The sequence below is a fragment of the Cebidichthys violaceus genome, unplaced genomic scaffold, assembly GCF_023349555.1.
Source record: "Cebidichthys violaceus isolate CVI_PGR_0920_01 unplaced genomic scaffold, fCebVio1.0.p SCAF_63, whole genome shotgun sequence".
Lineage (NCBI taxonomy): Eukaryota > Metazoa > Chordata > Actinopteri > Perciformes > Stichaeidae > Cebidichthys > Cebidichthys violaceus.
This window is the reverse complement of record NW_027176850.1, coordinates 933,852-951,233: the sequence shown is the minus strand read 5'-3', so window position 1 is coordinate 951,233 and position 17,382 is coordinate 933,852. Positions and strand designations below refer to the sequence as shown.

The 17,382-nt window shown below is 41.3% G+C and overlaps 1 protein-coding gene across 4 annotated transcripts in view; it reads left to right on the top strand.

Annotated features, from left to right (window-relative positions):
- Positions 1 to 17,382, top strand: part of trps1 (trichorhinophalangeal syndrome I) — a 111,129-nt gene that overhangs the window by 52,664 nt on the left and 41,083 nt on the right. For all 4 annotated transcript variants that reach the window (XM_068734366.1, XM_068734368.1, XM_068734367.1 and 1 more), the window contains exons 5-9: positions 4,732 to 5,347; positions 5,639 to 5,853; positions 6,326 to 6,539; positions 6,636 to 6,870; positions 12,103 to 12,880. In XM_068734366.1, the coding sequence (XP_068590467.1) occupies positions 4,732 to 5,347; positions 5,639 to 5,853; positions 6,326 to 6,539; positions 6,636 to 6,870; positions 12,103 to 12,880 (2,058 nt within the window). The remainder of the gene's footprint in view (positions 1 to 4,731; positions 5,348 to 5,638; positions 5,854 to 6,325; positions 6,540 to 6,635; positions 6,871 to 12,102; positions 12,881 to 17,382) is intronic.

Sequence of the window (17,382 nt, the reverse complement as noted above, 5' to 3'; positions counted from 1 at the left end):
ACTGCAACTGATTTGTAACATAAGGTGTGTGTGATTTGGACAGTGAAGCATTGTGGGGGCATGTTATAAAATGTAATAGACTGACAGATGGATAGACAGACACAGAAAAATAGTGCACCTGGCAGACAGGCCGCGCACATAGACGGACACACAGTCTGCTTCATATATCACGTTCAGGCATTGCCTATGCACATACAGGTGCACATCATGCATCCTAGTGTTGTAAATGATGGCTAATAAATCAATATTCTGTGCTAATCCCTCATATTCAGCACTCAATTTGAAAAAAATTAAAAAAAAGAACAAAGTCCAGTATCTGATGGGAGCTACTTTGCAGGCTAAAGACAGGAATTTAGCAAAGCTTCAGGTGCAATTCATAATTCCTTTAAGATAAGCGTCATCCATATACTGAACGATGATTGAATTTTCCCTCAATTACCGTAATTATACTCCATCATGCTACATTAAAAAGTCAGACGTAATTTGCACCTGCAGTCTGGACAACAACAGATTAGACAATCAATTTGGGTCTTCAATGATTTGGTTTTATTTAAGAGATACTAATCAGTGAAATCAACAGCTGTAGACTTTGGTGAGTACAAAAACCTGCCAAGTCTCTGCTTAACATTGAACACAGTTTAATTATAGTAGACATTAAAGCCTCTGACACAATTATTTATATGTCAGCTGTATTTGCTATAAAAATTGGCATTTCTCAGCATGCACACATTATTTATTGTCTCATGTAAACTCATGCAGATCTTCAGAGTTTTACTGTAGCTTTGATCTTTGACATTCACATTCAGAAACATGTGTCTTTTAAACACATGTATTGGAATACATGCAATATATATATGCTTCAATGACTATGAGTATTTATCATCTGGTATTTTTGTAAGGCTGCAGAATGGGCAGTTTTAAATTAACTTTCAAGTGAGAAGTAGAAGTGTCTGTCAGACAGGCCTCCAACAGGCCATCATTCGTAAATTAGACGGTCAGGAGGAGACATTGAGTTGCTCTAATGTAGCAGGAAAATGAATCCAGAAATTGTCGAGTTACTGAAAGCAATTTCAACCTCATCAAATTTAATGAATACGTTTACTTACAGAGTTGACATTTCGAGTTTTATGAATGCTGCAATATGTTCTGTCCATATCTCACGGGCTAATTATCAAGAATATATCCATACTGATTCGTGGTTTTTAGTAGTTTGACAGGTTATCACTTCCCTCGAAAGTCCTGTCTCTCAATAGTCAATATGGCAATTAACAAATTATTTTCCAAATAACTACATTGATACACATTGACCATAAATACTGAGGTTGAGTGTGTCCATTCATTTTTAGTTTCTAAATTAGGTCTTTTAAGAGCATAAGTTATAATTTCTACATTTTATCATTTCATTTCAATGGGCCCGACGGAATCCGTTTTTTTTTAGTTGTTTTTATTTTTATAGTTGTTATTTTAATTTTAATTTTTCTGAATTCTGTGTTTCATGATTTAAACATATTTTGGCATCAAACTGTCTCATTATGTGGCGGAAGTATCAAATTCCAACATTTCATGAGAAAATATTCACAATTTCATGAATATTAATGATTTTAATTTAACACAACATTGCACCATTTTTTTTTTAATCAAATAAAGTGATCTAATGCCCTTATAAAAAAAACAAAAACATGCCATCCTTTTGTAAAATACATTGCTCAAATTTAGTTGTTTCTGTCAAAGCTCAGTTTTTGGATGACTTACAGGTGACCTGTCCCATGAGTTTCCCCTCAACACGTGCCTTGCGCTCTCATTGGCTGTAGCTCCCCGACAGGTCAGGTGTTCAGCCTGCTAGATGAAACATTGGCGATCCTCTCGGCCTGCACCTTTTAACAGCGAGCGCCGAGCCGACAGCAATTTGCCTCTCATCTGGGGCTTTTGTAGGGAAGCTCCAAAAACTATCTGCGATTAGAAAACCAGGACTAAAGACGTGTAGTGTGAACTAATATAGCCACCTCAGAGGGCTACGCGGATATCATGGGTTTGTAATTGGTTGTAATTGTAATTTAATTAATTGTAATTTGTCTGCACTTGGACCGCTCCGGTAATTGGTAACAATTGGGTCAAGGTTTAGGACTGGTGTGTGAACACTAGGGTTTTGTCTGTAAGGTTTAAACAAGATGATTTAATAAACGTGTAGGTTTTCGTATATTTGTGTGTATGTGTGTGTATGAGGAATTGTCAAGGAGTTTCATTTCACTTCAACCAGGAGTTTGTAATGGCCGTAAGTCACGTAATGGACACACACATACACACACACACAAACACAGACGCAGAGTCAGAAATAGAAAATCCAGTGGGTTTAAGTCGTCATTATGGAGAAAAAGTGAAAGTATAAAAAAAAAACGAATGAAAGGAGTCTCTATTCTCTCCATCCCTCCTCGCTCGCTTTTTCTCTCTCCCGCCTACGTTTGGAAAATTCCATGTTGTCATTTGCTGAGGCGAGATGCCCTGTCAACCAATGACATTGCGGGAAGAATGACTCTGGGAAGAGAGGTAGAGAGGAGAGAAGGAAAGAGCAGGAGAGAGAGATAGAGGAGGAAAGGGGAGAAGGGAGTGGAAGAGACAGCGAGGAAGGCTTTGAAACCAGTAGTTATAATCGACTGTTAGGCAGTGTAATGAAACAGCTGTCAGACACATTTAACTTTCTTTTTCTACCTCTGTTCTCCAGTCGTCTCTCTCATCATTTGTCTTTGTCTTTCCCTCACCTTCAACTCGGCTCTGCCTTCTTTCTTTGCCCACTCTTTCTTACTCAAATTCCCTTTTTCTTTTTTCGTTCTCTCACTTCTCAATTTGCTTTTCATCCATCTCTCGTCTATTTCTTCTCCACCTCTCTATTCCTCAACTTGCACACTTTTCCCTTGTCCCACTTGTCCTCAGCCTCTCCTCTCTCTATTTCCCTCTCTCTCTCATGTTCCTCTTTGTGTCTTTCTGTCTATTCTGCTTGCCATAATGACTTGATGTTTGGCTCGTCTCTAATTGCCTGGGCAGGGTCTGTGGGACGTGATGATTGGATGATTGCTTTTGTGAGATCACACACAGTAATGGCTCTCATTTAGCCTTCCGAAGTAATTCCCCTGCACAAAGCTGAAATGTACCATCTCACATTTTTATATTACTTCTCGCACTCTTTTTGTAGGATGTATAAATGTTTTGCTCAGGCAATAGCTGTTAGTTATTATCATCGTATTTGCCCTTGACACTCAAAGAGACCATAAGAAGTTTATTGACCAAGATTTAATTGCAAAAAAGGAAAACAAAGCAATGTTCACAGTGTTCTTCTCCCTAAAGTAAAAAATGATGACTTGGATGCAATAATTAATTAATAAATAGAAGATTTATTGGAAGTGTTAAAAATACATCAAAATGTGTACAATAATTTGATAATTATGATTGAAATTAATCGTCATTTTCTCTGTCAAAAATCCAGCTAAATGACCTTATTTAAAGAAAATTATGAAACCATATGTCTTTGCTCACTAAAAATGCAGTTTACCATTTACATTCTTGCCAAACCTCCATTACGAGGCTGCCAGCAGTCAGCACCAAACCACAGGTCCATAAAGAGACAAATCCATATTGTGCAGTGAGTCTAATGTATGTCAATGTAAGACTTGCCAGGTTGCCTGCTCACCAATATAACAAGCAGCACAATATAATCTCCTACAGTCAAGGAGCTAAGCTAATAAAAAGCAGACGAGTGTCAGGTTGCTCGCTCGGTAATACAAAATCTTGGCCTCATTGCACAGTAGAGCCTGATAGCTGTGTTATAGGTCAGTTAGTTAAAGTTTGAGCGGCCTTTAATTGTTACAGTTACATATAGAAAAAGGTGGATTGTGTTTGTTGTAAACTGAAGCATGTATTTAATATCTGCTGCATAGGAATTACAAATGACAATTTCATTAGATTTTTCATTATTTTTTTGCAAAATAAAATAAAAATCACAATCGGAACACAACTCTGTTAATACATTCAAGAAAGAAATCTTGTTTTGCCTACTCCTGACTCAAAACATAAACAATAGAATGAGATGGTTTTTCCAATTACAGTTACCTAACAACGAATACTTCCAGTAACAGACAAAGAAGAATCAAGCCACACACAATAATTAAAACAACACTGATTACTAAAATAAAATTTCCTTCAATGGTCCCCGACCTCTGAACTACAAACTTTTGTAAATGTTCTGGTGATACTATACTACTAATACTACTACTTTTATTTTATTTTCGATAGTCCTGACTTAATAAACAGTCAGTTTATGAATTATTCTTGCCGCTCTTTTATCTCCTACAAACAATGGATTGATGGCACTATTGTTGCCCCACACTTCCACACAGCAGCTAAAATGGCAAAATATTTGAACAGTACAGAATCCTCATTGCCTTGTAATCTAACGCATACTTGACTTTGTTAAAAACAGACACTTTTGTTTTTACATGCTCTAATTGAGATGCCAGTTTGTCATCCATTATCACACCCAAATATGTAAGTTCACTCTTTGTCGACACTCTTTGATGAATGCATTCCTTGGTGGTGATCAGGGTGTTGCCGAGTCGTTTCTTTGCCTTCACAAACGATCTTTCAAGTTTGAATTGTATGTATAATATGTATGATATTCAGGGGTTGATTTTTAATCCTGTTGTGACATAATCCTCTTCGTGTTTTTCTGCTCGTCAACAGGTGACGCTGGGTGGCACGCTAATCGGGATTGGCCGGAAGACCTCTGATTGCCAGGGGAATACCAAGTACTTTCGCTGCAAATTCTGCAATTTCACCTACATGGGCAGTAATTCCCTAGAACTCGAACAACACTTCATGTCCTCGCATCCAAATAAAGTCAAAAGTCCGCCAACCACACCCCTGCTGGCCACCAATAACCTGGCAATGCACGACAACCAGGGGAAGGGGGGGAGTCAAATCCTAGACGGGGCAGAGAGAGTCGCGGTGAGAGCAGAAGACGACTCTTTGGTCGGGTACTCCATCCCAGTCAGGGCGTCTCCAGACCCGTCAAGCTGGACGGGGGAGCCCGGTCGAGATGCCGTGCAGATGTATTATTGGTGTAAATTCTGTAGCTGGAGCTGTGAGTGGTCGGGGGGCTCGACAAAGCTTTTAGAGCACTATGAACAAAGACATAGAATGACCACGGGAGATACTATGAGCCCCAGCAACTCTACTCCCGGGGCGATGGACAGAGAGAGGGAGAGAGGAGGGAGACGAGAGGGTGGAGAGAGAGGCCACATGTCGTCCAAAAGCAGAAAAACAGATCTATCATCCAACCCATCCAGCACCATCCAAGGTAAGGAAATGGGAGAAAGTACGGGGAAATGTGGTTCTGAATTTCTTTACATACTTTTTTAGTTGTGCAGCCACAAGATCAAGAGTAGCGACTTTAAATAGCAGTCTAATGATTTTTACTTCCTCTAGTACTATGATCCTCTTCCTAGAGCAGCTGACTTTTACTTATCCACTGGTACAAATTCTTCAATACTGCTTGACCCCTGCTTTGTTATCAATTCTGGTGCTTGATACTTCCATACCATTACTGTTTTATGTAACAGACCCTTTGCTCTTTGTTTTCTGCTCCTAGGAGACCCCAACAGCAGTGATTCAGAAGCAGTCGTGACCAGTTACAACTGTCAGTTGTGTGATTTCCGATACTCGATGGCCCACAGTGCAGACGTGATCGTAGTAGCACCTTTACTACTGCACTACCAGCACAACCACTCCATCCACAGATGCTGCATTCAGCACTGCATGTATTGTCCACAGGGCCTCTGTCAGCCGCACAAGCACCTGGGGGAGGTGAGATTAATAAAATATTCAAATGTTTATTTGCTTGGTGTTTTAGTGTTTGCTTGGCAATTAGAAGGAGAATTGTGGTGTTTTGCAAGCCCAAATAAATACAAATGTAATATATGAACAAGTGTAAAGTTAATTGTTCCAATTTTCCAGCCTAGTTAAAATTCCCTCGCTTCCCCCAATCTGCCCACGCACACCCCCACCCTCCTTTGTGCCAGCTGCTGAACGGCGCCGTTGCAGCTGTTAAAAATGCAAAAAGAAGGATGGTTAACAGCCAAAATTGGGGTTGGCATCATTCAGTTAATGATCCACATTCATCCGGGTGTCACCTGCACAGACACAAAAACACAATCGCATCACAACAGAAGAAAACAAATTCTTGAAGTCTAAATTCACCTCAGGTGCACAGTAATGACTAACGCGTGCAAAGATCCACGCTGCTCTTCACTGAGCTCTGTCTGACTCTTCCACACAGGTGTCTCACCCCTTTGCGTGTCGGAAGCCCACCTGCCCGAAATGCTGTTCCAAGTTCTCTTTGTCCACCAAGCAGCAGCAGGACACCGTCGGATCGAAACCCGCCACCGCCACCTCGCCCAGCATGACCCCTCCCAATCCTAGAAGTGACCCCGGTGTGATTTCGGTATCAACTTTTAACGCCTCTAACCCTGCTCATCCTGTTGTCACACAAGGTATTCAAAGTTAAACCTCATCTGCTATATTTTGTCAGAATATGTTATTTTTTTATGTCAATAGATTCAACATGATCCTTTTTTTTCTGATCCCAGGCGTCACCCACTTGTGTGACCAATGTGCGTTCGCCACCACCGACATCGACGTGTTGCTCCAGCACTACGAAAGCTGCCACTCCCTGATTAACCTTAAGGGGGCACCACCACATGTCAAGGCTGAGGAAGAGGCTGGGGGAGACAAGGAAGGGGGGAGAGGAGGAGAGAGGGATTACTCTTGTACAAAGTGTCACTTCATCACGGAAGTGGAAGAAGAGATTTTTAGACACTACAGGTAAGAGAGAGACAGATTAGAGAACATTGATTAAATACTATTAATTGTGATTATGAGATTATGTGTGATTCCACCTAATAGTGTTTTTTTCACAGGGTTGAACGTGAAAGGGTATTAAAACTCTTTAAAGGCACATAGGAAGTCTGCTTTTTAGTCAACATAACATTTTGAAAGTCACAAGTAATATAGAAACATACTGAAAAACAAATCAAGTTTGCCGCCTTTTCTGAAACAGGTGACTGAATTTGAAACTTGATTGCGTTTTATATTCCAGTTAGTGTCTTTGACAAAATGTTCTTGTTACTGGATGACTGAGTATGAAAATAAATTCCTTCCTCAAGTCAGGGAGATGATAAAGTATTGCTTGTGCTGGGATTCAAGCATTGTTTTACACCTGATTACCCAAAACATGTTGACTGAGCGCACTCATTTTCAGCAACAAGCCATTTAAAAAAATCATATACCTGAGACACTCGCAGACACCATTTAGACATCCACACCTGGAAGCAACTCAGACTTCGTTTGATAGTCACAGATTTCTCATCTTTCAGCATCACATACCTGAGTATCACCATACTGTGATGAGCTACACTTAGAAATGTAAAATATTTCGTGGCTCTACACTTATAAGTTTAGACGCTTTTAGACTATTTCCCCTTTTTTTACGGAAACGTATTGGCTCACTTTCTGTTTGCAGTATTTCAGTCTCTCAAACTCATCGCTCATTTTGCCCATTTCAGTCTGGGATTTATGACACTGCCTACTGTCAGGGAGAGAACCGTGTATCGCTCAAATACTGGCAGTTTGAATCTGATTGGGAGATGAAAGTGTGGTCTTGCACTACAATATCAGCTCCAGGTCCCGTTACCCGCTGAGTTACCAAGGGCTTCATCTAATCTTGGAATCAACTCTGAGACATGAAGCTGTGAGAATCTGGTTTTGTTCCTCTAGAAAGGATTTAAACAAGCGGCCTTCCATCACTGTCTTTTCAAGCTGTCGCTGTCCTGTGACTCTACTCTGCTTTAAGTACACTCCTATTTATTGTCATACTTTGTATCCACTTCAAGTACAAGGCCTGTAAAGCAGTACTCCCCCGATTTAGCATTGCACTCTGACATTGAAGGAATACTTTACTCACAGAAGGAAACGTGTTTTAAATATTAAGGTTTCCGCAAAGATGCATATGTTTGGGAAGTAGTGAGCATCCCACTGGATAAATGAGACTTGGATTATACTGCACAGGTTGTATGTGAGTTTGTCAACAGATGTTTTGATATTGTTTTGCTGTTGTTAATCGCAGTCCCCATTTACTTCAATTCATTTAGACACAATGCTACTTGCCACGGCTACATTTCAGTCAGAGATTAGGGTGTGTTTTATTAGTTGCGGCAAATGTAGCCTCGGGCCGCTGGCCTCAAGCAAAGATTAGAAGCCGGCAACGAATGTCAGACTTTTTGTTTAATTTTCAAAATTTGTACTTTTCAGTTTTCCCCAACTGATGCAATTAGATTTCATGCAGCTCCCTGTGGAGCTACAAAATACTTTATCCAACTTGTTTTACATATGCAGTAGTATTCACCGTGACTCGTAAACAGACTTTGATCTGTAAAATCTGTGGTTATGCTCTATTTCAGAATACTACTAGTATTTTTTTTATTGACTATCCTTCCTGGAGCCACGCTCTCCAAAGTCTTTTTCCACTTTTTTTGGTTTTCAAAGGATGCTACACAGTAACATGTTGTTTTTTTTGCTTGCACATGCTAATGTCTGTGTACTGTCTGTGTATACTGTACCTGCTAAATAAGACTAGCTCGGTTTCACAGACCTTTAAGAGCCTGGGGGGGTCAGACAAGTCTCCACAGCCAATGTGCTGCCTACAGAAACACGCATACATAGCTGTGTCTATCATTTGTTTAGTTAGAGAGAGAGAGAGAGAGAGAGAGAGAGAGAGAGAGAGAGAGAGAGAGAGAGAGAGAGAGAGAGAGAGATGGTGGTGTGGGAAAGTTGTGGCTGAGGAGAACTGATGATTGTGTGAAATATTTTTGTGTATGTAAGTATTGATCCAGATTACAGGTCTGGATTGCTTCTTGATATATGCTCACAAAAAAAGTCACGTAAACATGTTTTCTTGCACACACACACACACACACACACACACACACACACGCAATTACATTCTGACAGAGCCATCTTAGTACGTTACTGCTAAGAATCAATGCAAGATTAAAAAGTTTGATTGATTTCAGGGCAGAGCAGAGAGAAGGAGGAGATGGGGAGAGAAGGGATGGAGATACAGGCAGAAAGGAAAGCAAAAAAGAAAGACAAGCGATTGGAGGAAAAGGGGAGAAAGTGGAGAGAAGAGGGAGAGAGGGTGACAAAGCTAGAGGGAGAATGAGACAGCGTGGAGGGGATTTAACAGTCCACTCACGTACATAACAAAATCTAAGCTCTGAATCTCGGGGCCCAAATCAAATAAAACTGAAATAAAGCCAGAAAGTTTCACACCACCGCTAAAATCCACCAAACCTTAAAGGCCAAGTTTTTGAAAAGCAAAATTCAGGATTTAATTACATGTTGCTCAGGACAAAGGGCCGTGGTGTTTGGTGGAGAAAAAGTTACCGGCTGAAACAAACTAATCAATCTTCCTTACAACGTCTACACCCAATCACCCTCGCTGAGGTTCTGACACTTGTGAGGCACAGGCACACACCAGCAAGAGCCTGCTAACACATTCCTTTGTTGTGATAGCTGAGAATGTGCATCATACAGTATAATTACAATACTAGTATTTGTTTGGCTATTTGTGTTAAGAGTGTTTGGGCTTCAAAATAAGATGCAAGCATTTTATTACACTTTCTCTGATTGTAATTATAAGCACTAGGTGAGTATGAGTATGAGTGTGTGTGTGTGTGTGTGTGTGTGTGTGTGTGTGTGTGTGTGTGTGTGTGTGTGTGTGTGTGTGTGTGTGTCTGTAGACGTGTTATGTGCAGGTGTGTATTGACCTCAGAACATGTAGGGGTTGTGATCCTAAACCTGGACTTGTTATTCTCTACAGACTTAGTTGATTTGTACAGGGCAAAAGACGTGCACGCTGTCGGCTCACATATCAAATGCATTTGGGTTGGCCTTCTTGGGACCAGTCACAGATTAAAAGTCCTTAATCCATATGGGAGAAGCAACCAAATGTGATGATATTAACACGTTAAATGTGTAATAGACAACATAGTCCACTGCTGTTGCAAAAAGAAACATTTAGAGATGTTTTTGTACCAAAAACAGACATTCGTATTACATTACATTTGTCATCTTCACTTGTTGCTATGAGGGATCCTTGGTTTGCCCTACTGCAGACCTTTCTTTGACACGATCTTCTCTTATTGATTAGTTTTCTTTCTCAACAGATCTTTTACAATTATGTCTCTGTATTCTCCAAATAAATCCCACTAAGAGCAGAATTATACAGTGACTTCTCATACTTTTGGGATGCCAGCTCACTGTTAAAAAATAACTTAAGCTTGAATACTATGTGTCCGCTTTCTTATTTTTCATAATTCGTTATATGTTAGACAGAGGTAGCTGTTGTAAATGTTTAGGCTAAAGCTGGATTGGATCAGTACAAACTTAATTTAGGCCACTGTGTCTTTGTTCAGCATCTGGAGACATTTAAGTGCACTTGGTACAAGGTGCACTTTAGTCACACAAAAATTATCACAAATTTCGACAATACCTAGACTAGTTTGATCTGATTAAGATGTTGTTTAAAGCCCTGTTATTATATATATATATATATATATATATATATATATATATATATATATATATATATATATATATATATATATATTATATATATATATATATATTTATATATATATATATTTATATATATATATATATATATTTATAATGGCTTACAAATAATAAAGGTTGTGTATATGTTCTATGAAGTTCTATTAATGTTTTGTTTTAGTTTTTCCTGCTGCATCCTGTTCCCAAGAAGAATCTAAAGCTCGAGAGCGGCTAGAACAGATAAATGACAATATGAGAGAGTTTCGATGTTTGCAATGAAATCGTTGTCATGATTAGATTCCACTGTTATAAAGCCCGGCCATTGCAGTGTGGCAGTAATAAGAAGTCACTGGTGAGAGAAACTCGAGTGAAAACAACAGCAGTGTCGAGCAAATTGCTGCTTTTGGATGAGATGAGAGTGAAATAAGTGGAAAAACTGTTCATCGTATTTTGAGTCGAAGTTCCACACTTGACTTATTTGCCAAATAATGGTCCGAATCAACTCCTACCTCTCATGCATGCCAAGTCTAAATAACTGAGAACTGTTTTTCTGTCATTTGCTTTAAAGGTCTACTTCCCAGCATAATCAATCAAAACAACAGTCAAATAACTCGATCATCTCAGTACCGACAAAACAGATTATTCTTCTACTAAACATGTGTTCATATGTTTTTATCAGTATATTTTGGCAGCTTCTAGTTTATATCTTTCCTATATTGCTTAATATAAAGCAGCTGTCCGTAATGGGCCCACCAAGAGCCACCACTAACAGGAGTCCAAGTCCTTGTTATAGATGCTCGATTGATTTTTTCCGCACAAGAAGCATCTAAACAGTTTCCTGAGCCAGGAAAACCCCTGATGCTGTGTATCCTTCATATATTGCTGGTCAGTCTGGGCCTTGCCAACAGGAAACGGAGGTGGTTTGTTGATGAGTGATTAATTTATTGTCTTTCAGATTCTTTCACATTCCTCGCTGTTTTGTCCTGATTCATGGTGATTTAGTAGAACAATGAGTCACTTTTTGGCCACCCGCTCGGTGGAAATCGGGAGGGGGCAAATGCACTTTAAATGCAATTTAGTCGATTCAGGGAGTGGATTTTCTACAAAAATTTGATCAATGACAAACTTTCTTTATTGAATATCTGTCATACGCAGCCCATTAAAAGCTGTTAGGAATGAATGCTTTACAAATTTTGAAATCGATGAGCAGGAAAACAAAAGCATGTTCTTAAAATCCTAATTCTTTTGTTCAGAGTCAAAATAACCTTTTTAATGATAAAAATCAAGAGGTCAGGTGAACAGTGTTGTACAGTCATGGTTTGACAAAGAATACACCATTTATGTTGATATTTAAGCAGTGTTGGTGCATGATTGACCTTATTGAAATTAAATTGTCTTCATTCTAATTCAATCACTCCCCCCCCCCTCTCCATCTCTCTGCAGGCGTGTCCACGCGTGTTGCCGTTGTCGGCGCTGTGACTTCACGGCACCTGATTCGTCAGCCCTCCTCGACCATTTTAACTTGGCCCACTGCCACGACTCCTCTCCCTCATTGACAACCTCCTTACCCACCTCACTGACGCCTTCGTTAACGCTCTCGGCCAATGGCTGCTCGGCTCCTTCTACGTTGGCCATCAAAGAAGAAAGCAAGGGGGATCTTCGCCTCCTCTACTCCCTCGCACCGCCCGAGGGACGGTTGGCAGAAGGAGGCAGAGAGGAGGCGGGCGGGGTGGTAAAGAGTGAGGGAGGTGAGGAGAAGGAGAGAGAGCGGGAGAAAGGCTGGGTTCTTGGGGAGACAAGAGGACTAGGAGAAAGAGGAGGCGAGCAGGCCCACGGTTTGCTCTGGGTGCCCAAGGAGCGAATGGGACCCGAAAGAGGAGTAGAAAGAGGAGCAGGAGGAGGGAGCCCCTCTCTTTTCTCCTCCCCCCTCTCTTTGTCGTTTGTTTCAGCCAATCATGAGGCCTCGCAGCAGAAGAGAGGCGTGACCTCGCCCGGCATGGTTTACCTGGGAGACACCAAGTCCTTTTTGGGAGATACCAAGTCCTTTTTGGGAGATGCCAGGCTGTATGGAGGAGGGAGGCCAGGAGGAGCCACCGCAGGCGGAGGTGGAGGGGAGAAACAGAGCCGGATGCCACAGCAGTACGCGGGAGGAGGGAGTGGAGGTGGAGGAGGACAGGAGAAAGGAGGAGCCGCTAAAGAGGAGTCCCAATCCCTTCTACGGGTAAGGTGGAGCGTGTGCACACCCTCCCACTCCCCTCATTCTTACCACACCTCTGTCTCACAATCACCCCATTCTCTCATTCAGGCTAATCTGTCTCCTTTGTCTCATTAACACCCTGATTTGAGCTTTTAGCGACGACTCTGATTGAAGGCCTTTGTATCTGGGTCTCAATTGCCAGATGAGAGCATTAGTTTTCAGAGGGCTTCTATTAATACGCCTTCATCTCCGCGTCCTTTGATTCAGATGTGAGGATTAGACCTCATGCAGAGAGCCGCTTCAATGAGACCTGTAATTCCTCTGCCATATTTGGAGTACTCATTTGCTAGCGAAGTGTGTACGAGCATCCTCACTCGCTTGCGAGTATTCATATCTCTGAGCTCTTGTCCGTGCACGTGTGACTCCATGACATCTACTCCTTTCCCATAAGTTGCGTTCGCCATTCTTTAAAATTAGATTTTAACTCGCAACAGGGAGAAACTTGGACTGTTGCTACAGCAACGGGAAGGCAAACTGACAGTTCCCATGGTTACCACCTGTCAGTCAGTCCCCTCATCCCACTTTTCAGGCCACAATGCTTTTCACTTCACAGTGATGTCATGGACTGGTAGGAACAGACTGTGGTTTGCCAGCGCTGCAGAGCTTATTGGCTATGATCACATTAGATCGGAATAGACTGAACTGTGTGTGTGTGTGTGTGTGTGTGTGTGTGTGTGTGTGTGTGTGTGTGTGTGTGTGTGTGTGTGTGTGTGTGTGTGTGTGTGTGTGTGTGTATGTGTGTGTGTGGTTTCATGGCACTCACATGGGTCTATGTAAGTGGTAGTATTGAGTGTGAATTGTTGTTCGTGAGTTTAGCGTGTGAGTTGAGTGAATGGCGTCTTTGTATGAGTTGTGGATTATTCTTTTGCGTGAGTGTGTGTGTGTGTGTGTGTGTGTGTGTGTGTGTGAGGTGTTGGCAGTAACTTGGCAGACCGGGCTGGGTGGGGCAGCAAGAGGTTTACTCATTATCGTGGGTGGGGCAGTGTGTGTCTGTGAGAGAGAGAAAGAGAGAGAGACTGCATGCGTGAGAGAAAGAAGGGAGGAGAACTGAGACGAAGAGAAGAAGATAGGGAGAGTCAGACGGAGATAAAAGTGTGGCGCAAAAACAAGTTAACCCTTTAACGTACAGCTTTCCCCTTTGTTCCCCAGATAAGCCAGCTTTCGAGGTGTTGGTAGCCGTTTTGGACGGAGCCAATTGCCAAATGCCTCCAGTCTTTATGATGAACTAAGCTAACAAAGTCCTGACTCTAACTCCGTACTTAACGCACAGACATGAGATTGATTATTGTCACCTAAAAAACAAAGCAAAGTCACAGATTTCACCGTCCGACACTATCCGTCGATTCACTCGGTACCAGCATGTTCTAAACTCTTCATTTGAGTCGTATTATGAAATAGTCAAACCCAAGAATCGATGTGCATAATGGCTGCGCCGTTCAACAAAATGGGAATTTTTTGCATTTCACCCCGAACTCAGATGGAGTAAATATTTGGTATCTTTGGAAACTTCGGGATCCCCACCTTAGTTGCAAATATAGTTCAGTCAGCTTAAACACTTTGGCTGCACGTCGTAAATTTGTAATGGTCGACCCGTCAGTGGGTCAGTCCGGGTTGAGGCTCAAATTATTCGTTCCACGTCCGCAAGGGTCCATGTGGACTTCGTGAGAAGACATCTGCCTACGAAGTCATCCAACGTTTTATGAAACCACGTCTGCTCCCCGTGACTTTTAAAAAAAAATATTCCAGAGCATTAAGGAGTTAATGTGCTCAGTGAGAGAGAGAGAGAGAGAGAGAGAGAGAGAGAGAGAGAGAGAGAGAGAGAGAGAGAGAGAGAGAGAGAGTGAACGGAAATAAAGCAAGTGATCGTGTGAAGGTGGAGTGGGAGGGAACAATTTAACAATTTTTCAGAGGAGAAACTGAACATGACTTATTACTTCAATAGCTTCGTAATATATGGCCTTTGCTACTATCTTTCTCCCTCTCCTTCTCTCACTACACAATATTTATTCTCAGTTTCCATGGCATGCTCTGACACGTCCAACACACACACACGTCATGACTCATCAATGGGCAGGGTGAGGGAGGGACGCTAATGCAGAGGATCATCTGAAATAGCTTAGTACACACACACACACACACACACACACACACACACACACATGCACATATATTGACACTTAACTTAACACGCAGATGTTTTGTTCAATTTAAATGTGGCCTTTGACATAACAGGGCCAGGTCTGAGTTATAAAAGGTGAATCCGCCCAGAATGCAAATTGACTCTTTGTAAATGGCATGTGAGAAGTAGTGAGGGAGAAGGATGGAGGGAGGGCTGACAGGAGAGCAATAATGGGAAGATCCAGGGAGTGGGTAAGTCGAGAGGAAGCGAAGAATTAAAAAGAGACAAACAGTCATATTTCATCCAAACACTTGTGTGTCTGTCTGTGTGCGTGTTTTTCTTTATATGCACTTGTGTGTGTCTCCCGCATCCTCACCTGTTCTTCCTTTTCACCTCTGCATCGATCCGTCTCTCCCTCTTTTTCTTTTCGTTCTTTTTCTTTCATTTCCCTCCTTTTCCTCAAAGGACAGCAGCTCACCTGATACGCAGGCATCGATACACACCTCACACACACAAAAGCTTTCAGGCGTGTACACACACACACACACACACACACACACACACACACACACACACACACACTCACACGGAATCTGAGTTCTTAGTATTCTTAGGCATTTTGCTGTGTAGACAGAAGAGAATATTTTCTTTTGAAAGGCTTGATCTATAATTGCTGCACGGTGTTACCTTGTTGAGACATTGTCCAGCCATAGGATTTGTTTTCCAAGTGATTTATTCCAATGAAGACATTTTCTCAGCCTGATTTATTCTCTGACATTTTGACTGACTACATGAGGCAAGGATGGAAAGCGTATGAGGTTTCGAGATGAAATTAAAGTAAAAGCTTTGGTTAGTGTTTTAGTTTATAAATGGAATGAGACAGACTTTGAGTAATGGTGGTTTTTCGAGTTAAGCAGGGCTGAGAAAGGTCCGCCTCTGAGCCAAACATATGTGAGCACATGAAGATACCCAAACATATGTGAATCGACCCAAAACTTAGATCATTTAATAAATTCCAGACTACGCTTTCAAAGGGAATTCCACGCCAAGGACAGCAGAGAAGAGTAGATAAATGGACGCAAGCTGGGAGAGGAAGAAATTGTGGATGTGACCTTACAAACACAATGTAATTGTGTTCATCTTATGTGGTCATAATGCAATACTGGAATGTGAACCTTCAGGGTTTTAAAAGTCCCATGCGTGACATTCAATTCTATCTGAGTGGAGAGACAGAAAATAGAGAGACGAACTGAGAGAGATAAACGGGAATGTGTGCTTTCAGCAGATCAGAGGAGAGTTTCATTAAAGTTTCTCTCGTTTACATTTCTGCCCGACGGAGCTAATTATGTTTTAAAGACACACACAACACACACAGATACACACGCAGCTGTATTACCATAAAGTCCTCATTACTTTGCATTATATTTCCCTTCTTCCCTCTTTCCTTGCGTATATTCATGCGTGTCACTATGCATGTGCATCTGCGTGGCTGTGTGTGCGTTTCACTGCTTGTGTACTTAATTATGTGTCTCTGAGTGTGTGTGTGTGTGTGTGTGTGTGTGTGTGTGTGTGTGTGGGGGGGGGGGGGGGGGGGGTTGTAAGGAAATGAAAGCATGAATTGAACTTATTTTCCGTGCTGATAATTTAACATCACTTCATATCCGCTACAGGAAATTATGGAGCTTATGCTCAAGTCAGTGTGTGTGTGTGTGTGTGTGTGTGTGTGTGTGTGTGTGTGTGTGTGTGTGTGTGTGTGTGTGTGTGTGTGTCACTGTGCTGTGTTTGTGTGCTTAATGCTTTTTTTAAGACAAAAAGGGGGAAATAAAACTTTGGTGATTTAACTTATAAATTGTGTTTTTTTTTTACTGAACTGTTATGCTATTTCAATATTCTCTATTTTATTTCCTGGACCTTGTTGCCATTATCTTTTGCACTTTTACTATACACTCATGAGACCGATCCTTTCTAATTGCCTTTAATGTATATTTGTGTTTTGTACAGTTTTCTTATATATATAGAGGTACCTTGAGGCTGTGTTTCAAGGTCTGGAAACTTAACAGTACATATTTTGTTGACTAAAATCCAAAATTCTGAAATCAGGGTGTGTGTTTTGTGATATTAAACTGTCCTTTTCAGACAACCAGCAGTACACAATGACATATACATCATTGAGAGTCCTCTTTATCTGCTGATGTGGAAGATGTGGCTTCGACAGACGTGACAATGCAGGCAAAGTTTAGTCATTGAGAGCTATCGACTCTTCGAGCAGCCATTAAACGTCCATACAGTCATATGGTAGTAAGTAGGGATGTTTATATTTAGCTGTTAACAATATGGAGGAGCGGCT